At 36.0% G+C, this 21,588-nt stretch overlaps 3 protein-coding genes across 3 annotated transcripts; 1 reads left to right on the plus strand and 2 right to left on the minus strand.

Moving 5' to 3' along the window:
* Window positions 1-3: 3 nt before the first annotated feature.
* LOC109558461 (olfactory receptor 6C3-like) lies at window positions 4-948 on the plus strand. The gene has a single exon (XM_019959863.2). The coding sequence runs from the start codon at window positions 4-6 to the stop codon at window positions 946-948; it is 945 nt and encodes a 314-aa protein (XP_019815422.2).
* A 3,274-nt stretch (window positions 949-4,222) lies between these two features.
* On the minus strand, window positions 4,223-5,161 carry LOC109558462 (olfactory receptor 6C1-like). The gene has a single exon (XM_019959864.2). The coding sequence runs from the start codon at window positions 5,159-5,161 to the stop codon at window positions 4,223-4,225; it is 939 nt and encodes a 312-aa protein (XP_019815423.2).
* An 11,229-nt stretch (window positions 5,162-16,390) lies between these two features.
* Window positions 16,391-17,326, minus strand: LOC109558756 (olfactory receptor 6C3). The gene has a single exon (XM_070788724.1). It carries the CDS (start codon window positions 17,324-17,326, stop codon window positions 16,391-16,393), a length of 936 nt encoding a protein of 311 aa, XP_070644825.1.
* Window positions 17,327-21,588: the final 4,262 nt, after the last annotated feature.

Here is a 21,588-nt window from a genome sequence, read left to right on the forward strand (position 1 = left end):
GAAATGAAAAACCACACACGACCCACAGAATTCATTCTTCTGGGGCTATCAGATGACCCAGAGCTTCAGATTGTGATTTTTCTCTTTTTAATCATCACATATATATTAAGTGTCACTGGAAATTTGACCATCATCATTCTCACCTTGGTGGACTCCCATCTACACACCCCTATGTATTTTTTCCTCAGGAACTTCTCTATATTAGAAATCTCCTTTACAACTGTCTGTATTCCTAGATTTCTGGGCACAATTATCACCAGGGACAAAGCAATTTCATACAACAATTGTACAGCTCAGCTGTTTTTCTTCATTTTCTTGGGTATCACTGAATTTTATCTTCTAACTGCCATGTCCTATGATCGCTATGTAGCTATCTGCAAACCCCTGCATTACACAACCATCATGAACAACAGATTCTGTGTGTTGCTTGTCTTTTGTGCTTGGCTGGCAGGGTTCTTAAACATCTTCCCACCAGTTATTCTTTTTCTCCAGTTAGATTACTGTGGTTCTAATATCATTGATCACTTTACTTGTGACTATTTCCCTCTCTTGCAACTATCATGCTCAGACACATGGCTCCTTGAAGTGTTTGGATTTTACTCTGCAATAGTGATTCTGCTTTTTACTTTGGCATTAATAATTTTATCCTACATCTTTATCATCAAGACAATTCTAAGACTGCCTTCTGCCAGTCAGAGAAAAAAGGCTTTTTCTACATGCTCGTCTCACATGATTGTCATTTCCATCTCTTATGGAAGCTGTATATTTGTGTATATCAACCCTTCAGCAAAAGAAAAGACATCCTTGATGAAAGGAGTAGCAATTCTGGATACTTCTGTTGCTCCTATGATGAATCCGTTTATATATACACTGAGGAACCAGCAAGTGAAGCAAGCCTTTAAGGATACCATCCAAAAGTTTATCTTTTTCTCCAGTAAATGCAACTAACTGTAGCATTAAAAAATGAAGTTCTGGTCAATTATTTCTTCATTCATATTCTCTCAAAACTCTTTCACTACAGTTATATGATTCCTTTTTATTTATTTCTATTCTGAACTTCCCCACACGTTGAACCAAATAAATTGAATAAAGCTGAATATTGCTTCAGAATTTTCTGTAAATTTTTTTATTCGTATGTATTTGACGAAGTATAAAATGTTACAACATAAGCCATTTTGTTTGAGAAAAAGAATCTCAGGAATAATGTGGATTTCTGAAAACTTCACTCTTCAGTTCAGTTCAGTTCAGTTCAATAACTCAGTCGTGTACGACTCTTTGCGACACCATGAACTGCAGCACGCCAGGTTTCCCTGTTCATTACCAACTCCTGGAGTTCACTCAAACTCATGTCCATTGAGTCGATAATGCCATCCAGCCATCTCATCCTCTGTCGTCCCCTTCTCCTCCCACCTTCCTTCCTTCCCAGCATCAGGGTTTCTTCAAATGAGTCAGTTCTTCACATTAGTTGGCCAAAGTATTGGAGTTTCAGCTTCAACATCAGTCCTTCCAATGAAGATTCAGGAATGATTTCCTTTAGGATGGACTATTTGGATCACTTTGCTGTCCAAGGAATTCTCAATAGTCTTCTCCAACACAACATTTCAAAGCATCAATTCTTCAGCACTCAGCTTTCTTTATAGTCCAACTCTCACATCCATACATGACTACTGGAAAAACCATAGCTTTGACTAGATGGACCTATTAGTCATACTACCTTATTTTAAATAAGAAATAATATATGGGTCAATGTTTAGGAAAATTCTAAGACAGGAGGTTGGTGGACAATCCATTGCTCACTGGGAAATTTGACCCACCACCTATTTTTGTTAAAAGTTTTACTGAACACACCTGAGCCCTTTCAGTTACATGTTGTTCATAGCTGCATCAAAAATAAAGACAGGAAGAACCGAGTAATTGAATCAGGGACACTATGCCTACAAATCCTAAATTATTAATGTATTACCCTTTTACAGAAAAAGTCTGTGTTGATCCCTGCTATTGATAATCAAAATGATTATACTGATAGCAAACATTTAAACTAAACACTGAAAAGTTTGTATAGAATGATGTAGAGAGCTGCATTATCTGAAAATATCAGCGTAGGCTCCTTCATAAATTTTGTAAAATTTTTACAGATCTTTTAATTCCCAGAAGTAACCTATCTACTATTTATGGTATATTTTTATTGAGTGAATAAGAACTCCCAACCCTCAATCAAGTCTAAACTTCAGTATTTTCACATGCTTCCAATCAAGCTTAGAAATTATAAATGTTTCAGCATGAGGGAAGGAGAAAGTAATGGCATGACTTCCCTACAACGTGGAAATATCAGTATTATTTTTGTAAGTTGTTTTTCTTGTGTTTCATCAAATGATAGATCTAAGACTCTCAATTGAATATGGTATGTGAGTATCAGGAAAAACTTGCCTCTGAGTTATGGTTACAGTCTTTGTCTAATAATGGTTTAAAAGTGAGGGATGTGTTCCCTATCCTGAACACATGTATACCTGTGGCAGATTCATGTTGATATATGGCAAAATCAATACAATATTGTAAAGTTAAAAAATAAAATAAAAAAAAAAACAAAAAAAAAATGAGGAATGAGTTTGAGTACCTTTCATGATTATATAAATTTTTGACTTCAGGGAAAACAGAAACGAAAAAGTGTTCAGGGTCAGAATTGCATGATCTTGTATGATTATTCATATATATTCTAATCAGTACATTTTCCAATATGATAATGCTTAAATAAGCATTTTTAACAAAAACCCTCAAGTTTATATATGGTAAAACTTTGCTCTTGTTACCTTCTTTACTCCTATTGATTAGGCATATCACTTAAAGAGGCAGTTAAAAGAATTGTATGTACAAGCTATTATCTCAGAATAGTCACAAATATGAGAAAGTTATAACACCCCTTAGCTACTGATTATCAAAAGATCAGCTTAATATCAAGCTTTTATTTAAATATACAACTGACCACAGTAAATGTGGTCATCTTTGGTATCCAATAATATTTATTTTGTCAGCTACAAATTGGCACTTGCCATGAGTGCTTGCCATCTGCCTCTGCAAGGGTTAAATCATGTGCTGTGCAGCTACTGATGTTCAACACCGCCTGAAGGAGTTCTGTGTGGAGAGCAGGAGTGAGGCACTTTATGCTCTGGGAAAACTGGCAGGACAGGCCTTCAGATAGTTAAACACCCTCAGGAGCTGATTTTATGAGCCCAATTCTTGTATCTCCTCATATCAACAAAAACACTAAAATTCTTCATGGTGACGATTGTTTCTCATAACTAGCAGACTTTTCATGAGACGAGCAGAAACTTTCTACAAAAAGAAATGTGCTTGAATACATGTACTCCCTTTTTGCCAAATCACATATATACTGTCCTTCCCCTATACCTCTTTAGATCTGTTTCTCACAGATATCTGAGGTCTGTCTCCTGGATTGCAATCATCATATTGCCCCAATAAAATTTAACTTGCAACTCTCACATTGTGTATTATTTTTATAATTTCTTCAGGCATTTTAAAAGAACTATTATGATACATATGTTAATTTTAGAGTTCCCCAAAAAGTGGAGGCTATTTCATAGTTTTCCTTAATAGCTTTCATAGTTTGCTTCACTATAATAGTCTTTGAGTTGATAAATTATACAGCACAGAAAATGTTAAACTCACTAATGAGAAAAGTTATTTGATTTCTCAAGAAAGTGTAATTACACCATTCTTTTAAGTTGTACTGTTTTTCATGTAGTTACTAAATTGGCCACAGTATGAAAAGGAGAGTATATGCAATGTTCTAATGAGACTGTCAGATTATGTTAATTGTCCTTGTGTGGTAATAAAAAATAAGGTTAAACATGATACAATATTTACTCAGTTACTGAAAAGAGTAATTCTGGTGAAAGCACAAAATGCTATTCTCTCTTGCATTTTGAAATTTCACCAGAAGAAAAGTGCATGAGAGAAGGTTTGCAATCTGAGTGGAAAAAAATGTGTACGTATGTACACATATGAAGAGTTCAAATTTAAATGGCAAAAATAAAATAAACATATGCAAATATCCTTAGTAAACTGCTGACAATAAAAATATAAATGATGAAAATGAATCTAGGGAGGCTGTGTGGATATTAACAAATTTTGAAAAACCAGGATTTTAATTTAATTGCTCTTCACTCATATGCCTCGAATTCATGAAACAGGGACTTTTATATTTTCATTTCCTTGAGAAAAACATAGTCTTCCTTGCCATGTCCATGAAGGCTCTCTTGACTTGCTGATTCCTAAGAGTGTAGATAAAGGGGTTCAGCATGGGTGCTACTGAGGTATTTAGCACAGCCACTCCCTTGCTCAAAGAGACCCTGTCTTTTGCAGATGGATTCACATACATGAAAATGCAGCTGCCATAAGAGATGGAGATGACAATCATGTGGGACGAACATGTGGAAAAGGCTTTTGTCCTCTGAGTAGTAGAAGGGATCCTCAAAATTGTTCTGATGACATATGTGTAGGACAGAATTATTAATGCTAAAGTGAACAAGAGGATAAACACAGCACAGGAAAACCCCAGTATCTCTAGGAATTTGGTGTCTGAACAAGAAAGGTATAATAAAGGGAAATAATCACAAGTAAAATGGTTGATAACATTGGACTTACAGTAATCAAGCTGTATGAAGAACATGAGTAGTGGGAATATAATTAAGAATGAAGTCAGCCAAGAGGCCAAGACAAGCAGCGTGCAGACTCTGTGATTCATGATGGTCATGTAATGCAGTGGTTTGCAGATGGCAATGTAGCGGTCATAGGACATGGCAACCAGAAGGTAAAACTCAGTGACTCCCAAGAAAATGAAAAAAAATAACTGAGTCATACAATTATTAAAAGAGATGGTTTTATCTCCCGTAATAATGGTGGCCAAGAACTTGGGAATAGTGACAGTTGTGAATGAAACTTCCAATATGGAGAAACTCCTGAGGAAGAAATACATGGGGGTCTGGAGGTGGATATCCAGCAGGGTCAGGGTGATAATGGTCAAGTTCCCAGTGATGCTGAGCATGTAGGTGATGAGCAGAAAGACAAAGATCACAACCTGAAGTTGTGGGTCATCCGACAGTCCCAGGAGGATAAAATCTCTTATTTCTGTGTTGTTTCTCATTTTACTTCTTCTTTTAAGTAACCGTCAGAAGAAAACACAAAGGGAAGACACAGAAAAGGGGATTGTCCATGTATAACAATGAGATTTGTCTCTAAAAGTAAACTTACTATGCCATGCTAACATAATTCAGGAGATTTTTAAAAGCAAGTTAAAAAAAATAGGTAACTTACTTTAAAGTAAGTTTTTACCATATGCCAGTATGTGTGTTTCACATAGAATATTTCTTTATCAAATCCCTGTTTTACAGGTTGCAATCAGAGTAGAAATAATTTTAAAAAATCTTATCCAAATCACATACCTGAATTGAAAAGGGAGGGATTATCACCTAGATCTTTCCAAAACCTAGGAAATACAATAAAATAAATGCTACCTGTTGACTTGTAAAATGCCCCACCCCCCACTCTTAGAGGATTCCCTCCTGTTGGGAAAGACTTCGTCTTTTTTCAAGCCCCATAAAATCATCCTATCCTAGTTTGTGTCAGCTGGTTCCTTGTGCTGTTATTCTCTACTGTAATATAGAAAACCTAAATGTGTCAGGAAAAAGTCAACCAGTGAATATGTCTCCAAAATAAAAGTCATTGGAATGAAATCTTTAATAACATGACAGATTTCTAAGTTTCCACTCAGACTCATATTAACTTCCCAACCTCATACTCCTCTTCTGAGGCCCCAGTTAATAGAATAAAGGAATGCAGATAATGGATTTGCTTCAGCAGTCTTCTCAGATATTAGACAGTCTAGAGAGGAGGCAGAGTGGATGTTTGGTAGATTGCATCTGTGTTATGAGTTAAGGAAACCAAAATGTGTTGTTCAGTCTCCAAATCATGTCCGACTCATTGTGACCCCGTGGACTGCAGCATGCCAGACTTCCCTGTCCCTCACTATCTCCCAGAGTTTGCTCAAGTTCATGTCTATTGCATTGGTGATGTCATCCATGCCATCATGCCATGGTGATGCCATTCCTCTGACGTCCTCTTCTCCTTCTGTCCTCAATCTTTCCCAGCATCATAGTCTTTTCCAATGACTCAGCTCTTGGCATCAACTGGCCAAATTATTGAAGCTTTAAGTAGATAGCAGCAACGGAGCTGCTCTGGTACATCAGTCAGCTCAGTTCAGTTCAGTTGCTCAGGCCTGTCCGACTTTTTGCGATCCCATGAATTGCAGCATGCCAGGCCTCCCTGTGCATCACCAACTCCTGGAGTTCACTCAATCTCACGTACATCGAGTCAGTGATGCCTTCCAGCCATCATCCTCTCTCATCCTCTTCTCCTCCTGACCCCAATCCCTCCCAGCATCAGAGTCTTTTCCAATGAGTCAACTCTGCATGACATGGCCGAAGTACTGGAGTTTCAGCTTTAGCATCATTCCTTCCAAAGAAGACCCAGGACTCATCTTTAGAATGGACCGGTTGGATCTCCTTGCAGTCCAAGGGACTCTCAAGAGTCTTCTCCAACACCACAGTTCAAAAGCATCAATTCTTCAGTGCTCAGCTTTCTTCACAGTCGAACTCTTATATCCATACATAACTACTGGGAAAACCACAGCCTTGACTAGATGGAAGTTTGTTGATTCCTATGCAGCTCTGCTACATAGGAAATCTCAAACCAGAATTAGGTCATCTATGAATGGTTTAGCACCAGGTTCCCTACAAATTGGGGTGCTGTGATGGGTGATGGGGTGACTACCTTTCTGCCTGCACCCAGTCCCAGGATGAAGGGCTCTCTGCACCTGACCCTGGTCCCAAAGAACAGGGTGGCGCTCCCTTAGGGACCCCGGGGGAGGCCTGCCAGCAGGGATGTTGAGGGACCAGCTATCCAAGGCCAATCAAGGCTCCTGTGATGCTGACATATCATTCTGCATGGGCAGGACTCTCACTTAGAGGTATTCAGTCATAATCCCACAGATGGTTGCTTCACTCCATTGGCTCTTCAGCTAAGCTCTCAACCAAAGTATATGGATATCTGAAAACAAACATTACCTTCCAGAGAATATTTTTTCTTCAAAATTTATGCCATCTAAATGTTACTAGTATTTTCTGTCCGTTTCTGTTTCTCAGAAGTGTCCAACACTTTGCAGCCCCATTGACTGTAGCCCACCAGGCTCCTGTGCCCATAGAATTTTCCAGGCAAGAATACTGGAGTGCAGGTGCCATCTTCTACTTCAGGGGATCTTCCCCATTCAAGTATTGAACCCAAGTCTCTTGCAAATCTTGCATTGGCAAACAGATTATTTACCAACTGTGCCACCTGGGAAGTATCTACATTAATATTCCCTTAATAGAATCTCTATTTTGTCAGTGTATTAGTATAAACATGAAATAGCAATGAAAACCTTTATTTTTTCATTCCATTTAACGGTAATAATAATGAATTTATGTTAAAAGGAAGCTGAGTTCCCTCAATAAATTCAGGCAACCCAGAATTTGATAAATATTTACAAATACAAAAGTCATTGTTCTCAGTTAACAAAAATCATCTGTAATTAACAACTGTGTCTAAGAGTCATACATGACTGAGCGACTGAACTGAACTGAACTGATGACTCTGATGTGTAAACCACTTCTGGAATGTGAGGTTTTGACTATTCCTGGGATGGTTTTGGTAAAGTAATGAAGAATATATCCAAATTTCTAAGACATTATTTCCAAGTTTTTTTTTTTTTTTTCCTTACAACTCATTCAAGCATTTTTTTCCCTTAGTCCCATGGAACTTAGGATAACAAGTTACATATTCCTTTCTGTCCCTTCCTTTGTAATGAATTCTAGTGTCTTGGATAAGGGCTTCCCAGGTGGCACTGGTGGTAAAGTACATGCCTGCCAATTCAGGAGACATAAGAGATGTGGGTTCCATCTTTAGGTTGGGAAGATGCCCTGGAGGAAGGCATGGCAATCCACTCCAGTATTCAGCCTGGAGAATCCCCATGTACAAAGGGGCCTGGCAGGCTACAGTCCATAGAGTCTCAAAGAGTCAAACACGACTGAAGTGACTTAGCAACAGTGTCTTGGATCTCATTGTCGAAACAGACATGTAGCTCATTGAAAGTGAAAATTAACCTATATGATAAACAAATGCTGGCCATTGTGTTAAATAAGATAACTGGAAGTGATTTTCAGGACACATATGCTATTCCATAGTAAAGTGTAAGCATGGCTTCTTTGAGAAAAGATCACTAGCATTCCCCAAATTCACCAATTTAAAAAAGTGACAATATTTAAATGTTTAGTAAAGATTACTTTCCTTATTTTATATAAATTGTGAGACACAAGTGGGAAGCTCTCTAAACTCCACAATATAATTGGAAACAAATTAGCTTCTCACATTCTCTATGTGTACTGAATTTTCTCTTCATAACTTTAAGACTCCTAAGGAAATCGTAAGTAATTCTATGAACATATATATCCTCAAGGCAGTTTTCACCCTTTGCATAGGACATAGTATTCCACTTCTTTATCTTTTCCTTTCGCTTGAGGATCTTTTTCTTGGTGTTAGGTTTATAAGCTAGAACAACTTGTCACAGAAGAAAACAGAATATTTATTAAATTTGATATCTTGGGTAATTTTCTCTAGAATGATTCATTGCACTCCTGATTGTGTTTGCTGACATCTAATACCATGGAAAAACATTATCATGACTGTAAGGGGAAAAAATAAAAACAACTCATAAGAGTCAATTTAGACTATTTTCAAATTATTACTTTATGACTGCCTTTGCTAGTCCTACAATTAGTTCAGAGTCCTGTTTCTCTCAGTCCTCTAATTAAAAAAAAAAAAAAGTCCTTGTTTCTTTTTAATGGAAAAGGGAAATCAAATCAAAGCATCAATAAGTATGAATAGGAATAATGAAGGGAAAACTGTAAAGACCTAAGTCACTCTCAAAATCTGTATAATTTCCTAGAAATGTTGCTTCTCTCCTAATTGTCTCAGTTTTAACTATTATCTATGTCTGAAGATAATTTTTAAATTAAAAAGGAAATAAATTCTTATAAAAATATGGCATCAGGACTTAACTTTAGTTAAAAACGTGTGAGACTATTAGGGATTTGTATTCCAAGAGAAATTATTAAAAATACAACTCTCTGAGTTATAGGTTTCTCTTCCACTATGAACATGACTATAATATTTCAAGGAATTATTATGAGGGCTAATTTAATTAAAAGAAAAGGAAATTATATAAAAGTTTTAAAGCATGCATTCCCAGAGTAAATACTATTTTTATTATTATTCCTAAAAGTAAAATCAATTATTACCTTTGAGGAAGATGATCCCAATATAAAAAATAATAACCATTTTTGAGGAAACTCATTTGAGAGACAATGCTAAGAGTTATGCAGTTATCAAACACCTCAGATATGCAGATGACACCACCCTTATGGCAGAAAGTGAAGAGGAACTAAAAAGCCTCTTGATAAAAGTGAAAATGGAGAGTGAAAAAGTTGGCTTAAAGCTCAATATTCAGAAAACGGAGATCATGGAATCTGGTCCCATCACGTCATGGGAAATAGATGGGGAAACAGTGGAAACAGTGTCAGACTTTATTTTTCTGGGCTCCAAAATCACTGCAGATGGTGACTGCAGCCATGAAATTAAAAGACGCTTACTCCTTGGAAGGAAAGTTATGACCAACCTAGATAGCATATTCAAAAGCAGAGACATTACTTTGCCAACAAAGGTCCGTCTAGTCAAGGCTATGGTTTTTCCAGTGGTCATGTATGGATGTGAGAGTTGGACTGTGAAGAAGGCTGAGCACTGAAGAATTGATGCTTTTGAACTGTGGTGTTGGAGAAGACTCTTGAGAGTCCCTTGGACTGCAAGGAGATCCAACCAGTCCATTCTGAAGGAGATCAGCCCTGGGATTTCTTTGGAAGGAATGATGCTAAAGCTGAAACTCCAGTACTTTGGCCACCTCATGTGAAGAGTTGACTCATTGGAAAAGACTCTGATGCTGGGAGGGATTGGGGGCAAGAGGAGAAGGGGAATACAGAGGATGAGATGGCTGCATGGCATCACTGACTCGATGGACGTGAGTCTGAATGAACTCCGGGAGTTGGTGATGGACAGGGAGTCCTGGCGTGCTGCGATTCATGGGGTCACAAAGAGTCGGACACGACTGAGCGACTGATCTGATCTGATCTGATCTGAATAGACTCATTACAATAGCTTTGTGTAATGTTTGAATAACCTAACAATGAGAGGCTAAATATTAAAAAAAATCATATAGCTAGTAAGTGGTCAATTTGGTATTCTAAATTCTTTCTGCTTGAACTGAAGCATGTGTTATTTATCAAACATATATTCAATGAGGAGGACCAAACTCAAAAAGCAATTTTCTAACAATGAATAAATAATTATTAAGACAAACAGAAAGTATTAATGTGCTCATTCTTCATAACCCTTGATATTTACAGAAAGGGAAAGCAACTCCAAATTATTCATCTCCATGTAATGAAAAGTTAAGCTAAGAATGTATATATCCATGCTAAGAAAAAGTTATCATTGGCTTTTACTTTACAGTCTTACCTCTTTTTGTAGAAATGAATCACTTCAGGTGACTGAAGCTATTTTAAAAACCTGGTCACTATTTCAATTTTAGGCTAAGATATCGAACATTTCTAAGAATGCTCTATCTCAACACATTTGAAATTACCTTATTTCTATAGATAAATTTCCTTGATACATGTTACATGGAAGCCAGGGGAGCAAACACAGTGAAGGAAAGCAAGATATGGAGTTACTGTGGTCCTTTCTGGATGTGATTTCTATATGAATTTTAACCTGCATGAGGCAAATGTTGCTTTATCCACCATATGGCTAAGGCTCATGGGAAATGCTCCAGTGAATCAAATGTGACAACAGGGCCAAGAGGAAATACACTAAGGATTATAAACATATTATCAACATTTATATCACTACTGAAACAGAAAACTTTGCAGATAATATCCAAACAGATAGAAAAGCATGAGAACTAAGGCAGAAGCATATGGATTATTTTGCTTACTAGCTATGTGAAGATATCTAAATGTACAGGATTTTGGAAGGGATTTCCTGAATATCCTAAATCACCATTTCTCTGAAGAATAGACCTTTTCCCCCTTGCTGACTAAAATACTGTGATGAATGAATCTTATGAGTAAACATCACATTTTCCTTTCTTATGTGATAAAATGTCTCTATAAAGTTGCTCTCTGTGCTACTAAATAAAAAAAATTAAAAATCAAATAGAGCACAATAAAAACAAGAATGAGAAAAAATATCATACTCAGTGAATTCCAATGAAATTTATGAGAAATTTTGGATTAAATACACTTTAAACTGTTCGAACTCTTCAAAAACACTTTTCGGGTTATTTTTCCATAATACTGATACTAATCGTTGAGAAAGATCTACCAGAGGTCCTGTTTTCATCTGATTGATTGTCAGTGTTCCAGTAATTACTGAAAGCACAAAATCTATTTTATAAGAATTTACAACTCAGATTCCTTTTAATCTAATTTTAGAAAGGACAGAAAATGAAATGAACCTCATCTATTGACTCAATCACTATTATTCATTCAACAAACATTTATTGAGATTCTTCTAGCTTTAGGTACTATAGGAGCACTAGGGACAATACAGGATCAAAACAGATATGACCCAAACTTTAATCAGCTTACCAAGGAATCTCCAAACACAAATATAGAAGATACTGTCGTGGTCTGTGCACAGGTTGGAAAAGAATTTCCAGACATATAGAATAAGAGGGAAATAAAGTTTATTAGAGTGGGAGATGCTGATAAGGAGAGATACTACACTTGATCTTAGCCAAAAGCCTGAGAAGCAATAGACTTAGGGACATGGGAAGAGGGGAGGAGAAGGTGATAAGTATGGAAAGAGTAACATGGAAACTTACATTACCATATGTAAAATAGATAGTCAAGGGGAATTTATTGTATGGCTCAGGAAATTCAAACAGGGGCTCTGCATCAACAAGGGTGGGATTGGGAGGGGGTTGGGAGGGAGGTTCAAAAGGGAGGGGATATATGTATAGCTATGGCTGATTCATGTTGAGCTTTGACAGAAAACAGCAAAATTCTGTAAAGCAATTACCCTTCAATAAAAGAATAAATAAATTTTTTAAAAAAAGAAAGAAAAAAAGAATGAGAGACGCTGTTACAACAGTGAGCCAGCTCAAGGGAGAACCAACGTTGAACAGTCCTTAGTCCACTTTTATACCTGGGATAAAAGTACAAGAAATGGGATAGGTATCTTGAGGGTCACTTGCTGATTGAATGAGCCATGCATACTGGGTAGGGAAGAGTAAGGCAAATACCTTCCTTGTGTGGGGTAGGAGGGGAGACAGGTTATACTGCTCAGGAGGACCTGAAATTCGTTAATAGTTATGACATGGGGGAGGGAAGGACCATGTGTGTCTGCTTTTTCGTTCCTGCATTCCAAGACCCTCCTTGGATTTATCTGCTTTTTAGTCCCTGGGCCACCACATTCCTCCCTTCCTTTATTTTTAGGGCCAATTCTTTGGCCCCTGTTCATACCCTGTTCATGTCTAACTATCTACCTATTGCCCTTCTTAAACATTTGGGAACTGAGTCTCAGGAGAAGAGGAACGATGACCACTCTGGCTTCTTCAGGCTGTACAGGGGTGTCATGGGGCTCTGGGTTCCCTTTGCCTGCTTCTTTGTCAGGGTGCATTTATGGAGGGAGATGAGAGTCCATGGAATGATAAGGTGATTTGTTTCAGCATTGTCTTTGGGTTGGTCAGAGGATATTCTTGTTGTACTACCACTTGGAGATTTCTTGTATTCTAGAAGAAACAAACTTAACAAAAAAGTTAAAGGTATATGGCCCAAACATTAGAAGAAGTAGGAAAGCTCCTCAGGGGCTAGCCAGGAGAACCAGGGCCAGACATTTTTTCGTGACAATAGTGTTTCTCTAGGTACAAGAAGATGCAAGAATTTGGGCTCATAAAATCTTTACCTGAAAACATCTGACTATCTGAAGGCCAGTTCTTCTGGGCTTTTCCCAGAGCACAGAGTGCCTTATTTCTGATCTCCATCCTGAGCTCCTTTTAAGGGGTGTTGAAGGTCAGCAGCTTGCAGTAGTCATGATATAATCTTTGTAGAGGCAGCTGGCAAGTGCCAACTGCCAGTCAGCAGGGTCCACATATTTGACCATGCTTTGGGTGCATTTCATGCCCATTGTGCCCCGCAGTGCTGGGAAGGCTCATTCCAGGTCCAGGGAAGATTTCATTGATTGGCCACTCAGGGTGCTGTTATTGGACCAGGTCTTGTGAGCAGCAAGAGTCTCTGGACCATACCTGTCTTACTAGCCTCTTGGTCCAGGAAAATAGTCCCTCTTGTTGCTTCTTCCCATATCTAGAGTTACACTATTACAATCATTGATCTCATGGAACTGCTTATCAGCACTTTATCACAGGCTCAGTCACACATTTATTAACATAAGAAACAATCTTCTGATACAAGAGACATAGAAAATAGTACAGTTAACAGCTGTTAATAAAGTCACAAACAAGAATTTAAGTCAAGAACTTTCATTAGGTATAGCCCAGCATACCCTGGGTCATCTGACTTGGTTAAATGAGTATAGACAGGTGTGACTCTCCTTGTTGTACATTGAAAGGTTGGCTATTGAGATAAGCTTAAGAAACAAACTTAAAGTGTCCTTTTTAATAACTTAATTAAACCCTTATCAATATAACATAACAGTAAGGAACTCTCAGAAGTGAGTCGTAGTAAACACACACCTTAATTAACAAAACTAGAACTTAATATTAAGTGAAATGCATTTTTTTTTTCTCATTGTGAGGGCATTAACCCTGTAGCCAGGGAAGGCTTTAACCCATCAAATAAAAATGAGTTTTGTCAGGGAGCGTGAAAAATCCAAGCTGCCTTCTTGGATTTCCCATAGCCCTGACTCTTTGATATACAGCTATTGTTAACCCATTTTTAATTCTCTAATTTAGGAGTAGACTATTGCCATGTTTTAAGGACATCAAATAGCAAAAGTCTAACAGTGAAGCATTATTTCTTATAGAAGCAGAATGAGCTTTTACATGTATCATAATCTTTAATAATTCTTATTTACTTTACCAAAGTAACAAAAGATTTAAAAAACAAATAAAATACTTAAAGGCAAAGAAATTCATAATCTGTTATTGAAAGCTTCAATCTAAGAAAACTTTGCTCTCTTAACATAGAGAATTGGCTAAATTCCAGCCTGTTACCAGTTTACCAGATAACAAACAAACAAAAGTTTTTATTGCTTACTCTTAGAAAAGTCTTTTCCATAAATCTTGAAATAGCTGTATTCTTGCAAAGGCATCACAGTGAAACCATAGAAGGCATGTTAAAAATCTGATTAAATTGCAATTGACAAAGTAGCCTGGCCATTGCTGTGATATGTAACACTAATATGATAACTAGAATTATAATTGAGCACATTTTTATCAGGGCATATCACATCTATACGAATTCTACATAATTTTAGGATATATATATATATCCTAAATACATATATATTTACTAATATATATATTAGTAAATCAACCATATAGTATGACCTGGAAAGATTTATAATCCCTTCAACAATATTTCCCATATAACCTAACATGTCTAATGAACCCAGGTGGTTTAATAGCTCTTTGGGTTGTCTCAGGGGCCCTCTGAAGCATCCCAAAGTCATGCTCATAAAATATGTGAGTTGCCCCCAAATCTCTTGGTGGACTTGATCATGATGAAGTCCTGAACAAATCCAACTCCAAAATACTGTAATGACGGTTGAACCGCCACTTGATGTAGGTAAAAACACCAAGTTACAAGGGAAAAGAAGAAACAGAAAATAACCCAATCAAATAAAATAAACCTCAAAAATTTTACCCTAAACAAATGGAGGTTTTTAAACATTTGACAAAGACCTCAAAATAACCATCATAAATATTATCACTAAATTCAGGAAAGTGGCAGTGTTTTAGTTTTATTGAAATTATTCTGAATTATTTGAATGAATTTTTTTCCAAAATAATAGAGAACATGTGAATTATATACAAATTACATGATATCATGATCAATATTTACCTTCAAAACATGTATTGAATTTCACAAAATAAATATCTTGACATTAAAAGTCTGATGCACGAGTACGTATCTCTTTGGACTGAATTTAGCATATGCCGACTAAAAAAATATAGTCACAACCTGAAAGAAGAGAGCTATTTTATTTGATGGGAATGTTTAGGACTCTGAGCCCAGTAAACAGCACCTCAGTAGCTCTGAGAAAACTGCTTCAAGAAGACAGGAGAGGGAGTCAGACTATATACAGTTCGCAACAAAGAGAGCAGGCAGTCTGAACACCAAAGATCAGGTATCAAATTAAGAAATTTAACATTCTAGGTATGGGAAGATGCAACCTCTAGGTCCACTGAATTAATTCCTTTCATAAACACCTCAGCTGCTACTGCTACTGCTAAGTCGCTTCAGTCGTGTCCGACTCTGTTTGACCCCATAGATGGCAGCCCACCAGGCTCCCCCGTCCCTGGGATTCTCCAGGCAAGAACACTAGAGTGGGTTGCCATTTCCTTCTCAGCTATCTGGGGCCAAATCCGGTTCCCTTGTTCACCTTAAAGAGTTGCAAGTGGCTACTTCTTGCATCACCCCCAGGTACTCAGCAATCACCATGAGGGAATGAGACTCTACTGGTTCTCAGTTTTGGGAGCTCTCATTCACATTTGGAGACCAGAAATTGCTGATGGCTGTGACGTTTCTTGTTTGTTGATATGGCAGGAGATATTTTCACTTCACACATAATATCACACAGAATATATAGATTCTTTAAACCATAGGAAATACTAATGTCCATCTTGAAAATACACAGGAAATTACACACTCATTTTGAAACTCTATATTTGAAGTACAAGGTGGTATAGGATCTTTTCAAGGACTGTTGAAGAGAATTAAAGCCATCTTTCACATTGTGCTATGTATTAAAGAAATACATTTCATTTTTACAAAAGTTCTGCATGAGAAATAACCTTATTATATTTTTAAATGTCAAAAAATAATACACTGGAGAAACAGGAATGGAAGTAGAAGCAGCAGACTGGGAAAATAATATATTAACTGTCAGGTGGCATGTTAAGAGACTATAAAGACCAACCATAGTTATACAGACTTTAAGGAATTTCAGGAATTAACCAAACTGCCCTTTAAAGTTGACCAAAAAATCATTTATTGGCAGAAAAGACTGCTTTATAGACCATGTCTTTGAAGGCTTGTTTCACTTGCTGGTTTCTCAGGGTGTAGATGAAGGGGTTCAGCATGGGGGCCACAGAGGTATTGAGAATAGCTACTCCTTTTGTCAATGATGCCTTTTCTTTGGCTGAGGGATTAGCATACATGAATATACAGCTTCCATAGGAGATGGAGATGACAATCATGTGAGAGGAACAAGTGGAGAAGGCCTTTTTTCTCTGACTGGCAGATGGGATTCTCAGAATAGTCCTGATAATGTACATATATGACAAAATCACTAAGGCCAAAGTGAATAGCAAGGTAACCAAAGCAGAGTAAAAACCAATTATTTCTAGGAACCATGTATCTGAACAAGACAATTGTAAAAGGGGAAAATAGTCACATGCAAAGTGATCAATGACATTGGAAGCACAGTAATCCAGCTGGAGGAGAAGCATAAGGGGTGGGAAAATGGTCAGAAACCCACCGAGCCAAGCACAGAGCACAAGCAGGCTGCAGAGTTTCCTGCTCATGATGGTTGTGTAATGCAGGGGCTTGCAGATGGCAACATAGCGGTCATAGGACATGGCGGTTAGAATGTAAAATTCAGTCACCCCCATGAAAATAAAGAAAAATAGTTGGGCTGCACAATTGTTGTAAGAAATAGTCTTGTCTTTGGTAATAATTGCCCCCAGAAATCTAGGGATGCACACAGTAGTAAAGGAGATTTCTAAGAAAGAGAAGTTTCGGAGGAAGAAATACATTGGTGTCTGGAGATGGGAGTCCACCCAGGTTAGGGTGATGATGGTCAGGTTTCCAGTGACACTTAATACATATGTGATTAATAAAAAGAGGAAAATCACAATCTGAAGCTCAGGATCATCAGAAAGGCCTAGAAGGACAAACTCTGTGATCACTGTGTGGTTCATTTCTTTCTCTTTTTCCCTTCTTTTAAATATATTTAGATAGAAAGTGTATTAAAAGGAAGTGATGAAAAATATAATTCATGATGACCAATATCATCATTTCTAAAAGCATTGTATCTAATTCATGCCAATATTGTTTTCTTTTAATACCTTATTTACAATTTTTCTTAAAATGTATTTGTGGGTCATGTTTTATATAATAGTTCTCTTATTCTAAATCTAACAGGAAAAGTTAGGAAATCTTTATATGAGTCATATTATTCAGAGATGATAAATGAATTTGATACTTTTTGCTTTGTCTAGTTTATGCAAGTCCTTGCAGTTTTGTTGGGATAATCCTATAAAACATACATCATTTTTTGTCAGGTATCAGAAAACACTGCCATCTAAAAGAGAAGTGGATGATCTTAATTCCATAATAAGATATAAATGAAACTTAAAAGAATAAAGTAACAACACCTTTTATGGAACAAGAAATCAATTCACGATTTTCTTAGCAAATAAAATAAACTTTAAAATATTTAATGATTAGATAATTTAATTACCAGCTTTATTTTTAAAATTTAATTTTATTTTTAATCTTTACAATATGATATTGGTTTTGCAAATTGGGGTTTATGAATGTAATTATCAACATGAATAGGCTATAGGTATTAGATATTACTTACAAGAAAATATAATTATTTTATATATTAAATATCATTCACTTAATGGTTTATCTGATAATTCCTTTGAAATCATTAATGTTTGACATTCTCTAAGATTTTCTATGTATATATGTATAGAAACTTTATATATATAGAAGACTGTGTATATTTTTGAGCTTAAAAGGATATGCAGTATTTATCAATTTTTTATTTTGCACTGAAGCACGAACTGAAAAATAACTACTTGCCTCAGATAGTAGCAGCTCCATTACCCAGACTTCAGCCCAGTATATTTTCCATTTGAACATCGTTGCTTCTCAGCTATTAAACTTTATGAACAACTGTTTTATTCCCTTGGAGTTCTACCCCATATTTATCTTTTACATGAAGTGACTAATCCAAAAGGATATTCCAGAAATGTAGAGGAAAACCTCTCCTATTAATCCAAAGCCATTCAGCTGATTCCCAGCTCCACTGGATGTATCTATCATTCTGCATATCTGGTTTGCTAAAATCATAATAGCTCCCTTATCTTATTTTAGATATTCACATTTCTGCTGTGAATAATAGAAGATAAATCATCACTAGTCTGCCAGACACTAGTAAACATCACACAAATCAAATTTGATTATTTTTTATCTATTTTATGATGATTCATGAAAAATAAAAATGGAATATCAAAAACCTTAAGAAGATATGGAACTTCTATCATCCTCTTCAATAACGTTGGTCTAGAAGTTTAAGGGAGGAATATTTAAAGTGAGAACTGCAAGTGACATGGCAACGTGGGGTATTAAGAGTGTAGAGTCTTAAACTAGGATCTGGCATTTAGTTGCACTAAATGCTCAAATATTCAAGTTTAGCTGTTGTGACCTATGAAGAGAGACCTGTGTTGATCTCCTGGGAACAAAGGCCAGGCGACAGCTGTGCTATGACGTGGAACGTCAGGGATTTCTGGAAGCTACCATTGGTGTTCTCAGAGCCTCTTGACTCTCTTCTATAGTGAATCTCTCTTGGGAATGTTGATGTTCATCCCACAGAAGAGTTCAATGAGGACTTCTACAAAATAATACTTTTTTCATTTATCACAATTATTTACTATTTTTGAGTAATAAAATAGATGTGAAATTACAAAAATAGCACTCAGTCAACTTTAGTTTTAGTCATATTCTTGGCACATGAAAGTTTTCTACATATACACTTCATTACTTATCCTTAGACTTCATTATTGTTGGAGCTTCAAGGTTCTCTCATAATTCTAAGTTATATAAGAACTTTATTAAATATTAAGAGTAACAAGGGAAAAATAACATACAAGGGAACTTCCATCAGGTTATCCACTGACTTTTTAACAGAAACTCTACAAGCCAGAAGGGAATGGCATGATATATTTAAAGTGATGAAAAGAGAAGTACCTACAATCAAGAATACTCTACCCAGCAAGCCTCATTCAGATTTGATGGAGAAATCAAAAGCTTTTCAGATTAGCAAAAATTGAAAGAATTCAGCACCACCAAACCAGTTTTACAACAAATGCTAAAGGAACTTCTCTATGCAGGAAACAAGACAAGGAAAAGACCTACAAAAAATAAACCCAAAACAATTAAGAAAATGATAATAGGATGATACATATTGATAATCACCTTAAATGTAAATGAGTCAAATGCATCAACCAAAAGACATAGACTGACTGGGTGGATGAAAACCTGTGCATGTATGTACTTCCAAATACTATATCTTTCTGCTTAACCTCCCAAACAGTATGGAATCATTTTATATTATTAGATTAATCATGTTCCCATTACAGCTTGCAATTGCATTGATCCTTAAATGCTCTCTGGCTAATGATTGTGAAAATTGAAAAACATCTTTTACTATTGTGATTATGTAACTATTACTCCTTAATATCATTGTATCATGATTGGGCAACAATAGAATTCTATATCATCAACACTAACATTTAATAGGAAAACCTATAATCACCTTTTAAAATAAAGATGCATATCTGAAATATCTTGGAATTTTTTGAAAAATACAAATGCCCAGGTATTGCTTTTTTCCTCCAAAGCTCCAGATACGATTCTAAGGAGCAGCCATGTTTAAGAAGAACTGGACCACAGGATGATCTTTTACTTTTATTTAGTTGGTTTCACTTTTTCTATTTCATATTCAGTGCTCCCGTCTCATTTAGCTTTTGTTTTCAGATTTCTCCATCTCTTCTACTTTTTTTTTTATGTCCTTTCTCAAGCTTTCATCAAGCATAGTAGAACAGTTTTCATATACATATATATATAAATAGTATTTGTAGGGTATATATATATAGATATACACACACACATATATATATATCTCTCTTAGAAAATTTATGAATTTTTTTCCTAAATAAAAATTTGACATTTTGACTCAACTTGACTTCATATTAATAAAATTCTATATTTCTAATTATAAAAATAGATATACAACAAGCAACAAAGTTTTATTATATCACATAGGGAACTTTAAACAATATCATGTAATAACCTATAATGGAAAATAATTTGAAAAATAATATATGTGTATATGTGTAACTGAATTACCTGGCTTGTACCTGAAACACTGTAAGTCAACTATACTTCAATAAAGTATATATGCTAAGAAATTTTAAAAAAGAAATGGAGCTTTATGGTACTCAAGGATGAGATTCTGCAAAGTATTTTAAGATCACTATAGAAAATTATTCTACACTATAAAGTCTTTTAAGCGTGTAAAAGACTATGTAAATAATCAATAACATGTCACAGACCATAACAACATTTACTGAGCTTAAAAAGAGATTAGAAACTCATATATATATATATATATATATATATATATATATATATATATATAAATTCTTTACATTATTAATAGTACTTCTGATAATAATGAGAAGGAGAAAAAGAAAGAGGAGGGTAGAGATAATTTTTTTTCAGCAATGACTATAGTCTGGGATAACCCAGAGGGATGGTATGGGGAGGGAGGTGGGAGGGGGGTTCAGGATTGGGAACACATGTATACCCGTGGCAGATTCATGTTGATGTATGGCAAAACCAATACAATATTGTAAAGTAATTAGCCACTAATTAAAATTAAAAAAAAAAAACAAACAAAAAACTATAGTCCAGACCTAAATCCCAGGGACAGGGGAGCCTGGCAGGCTGCCGTCTATGGGGTCGCACAGAGTCGGACACGACTGAAGCGACTTAGCAGCAGCCACAGCAGCAGCAGACCTATTTTAATTGTTTTTTTCATATTGCCTCTTCGAATACTGCCAACAGCTTTATGAGGTACCTGTAAATGTTATTCTCTTGCAGAAACATTTATCTTATCTTTTTCTCTGAAAATATTTTATAAGATTGTTGCCCAATTGGTCAAAGTTTATGGGAAATTTTAAGACAGCAAGTGGATAGACTATCTATAGCCTATTGGGCAATTTTGGCTCATGAACTATTTTCATTAAAAGCTTTATTAGACATGCTTTAGGCCTTTCATTTACATGTTGTTCATAGCTGCATCCACACTACAGAGAGGGACAGTTAGTTACCTCAAGGACTCATGGTCTACAAATTCTAAATTATTAATATATGACCCTTTTATAGA

The sequence above is a fragment of the Bos indicus genome, chromosome 5 (assembly GCF_029378745.1).
Source record: "Bos indicus isolate NIAB-ARS_2022 breed Sahiwal x Tharparkar chromosome 5, NIAB-ARS_B.indTharparkar_mat_pri_1.0, whole genome shotgun sequence".
Taxonomy (NCBI): Eukaryota; Metazoa; Chordata; class Mammalia; order Artiodactyla; family Bovidae; genus Bos; species Bos indicus.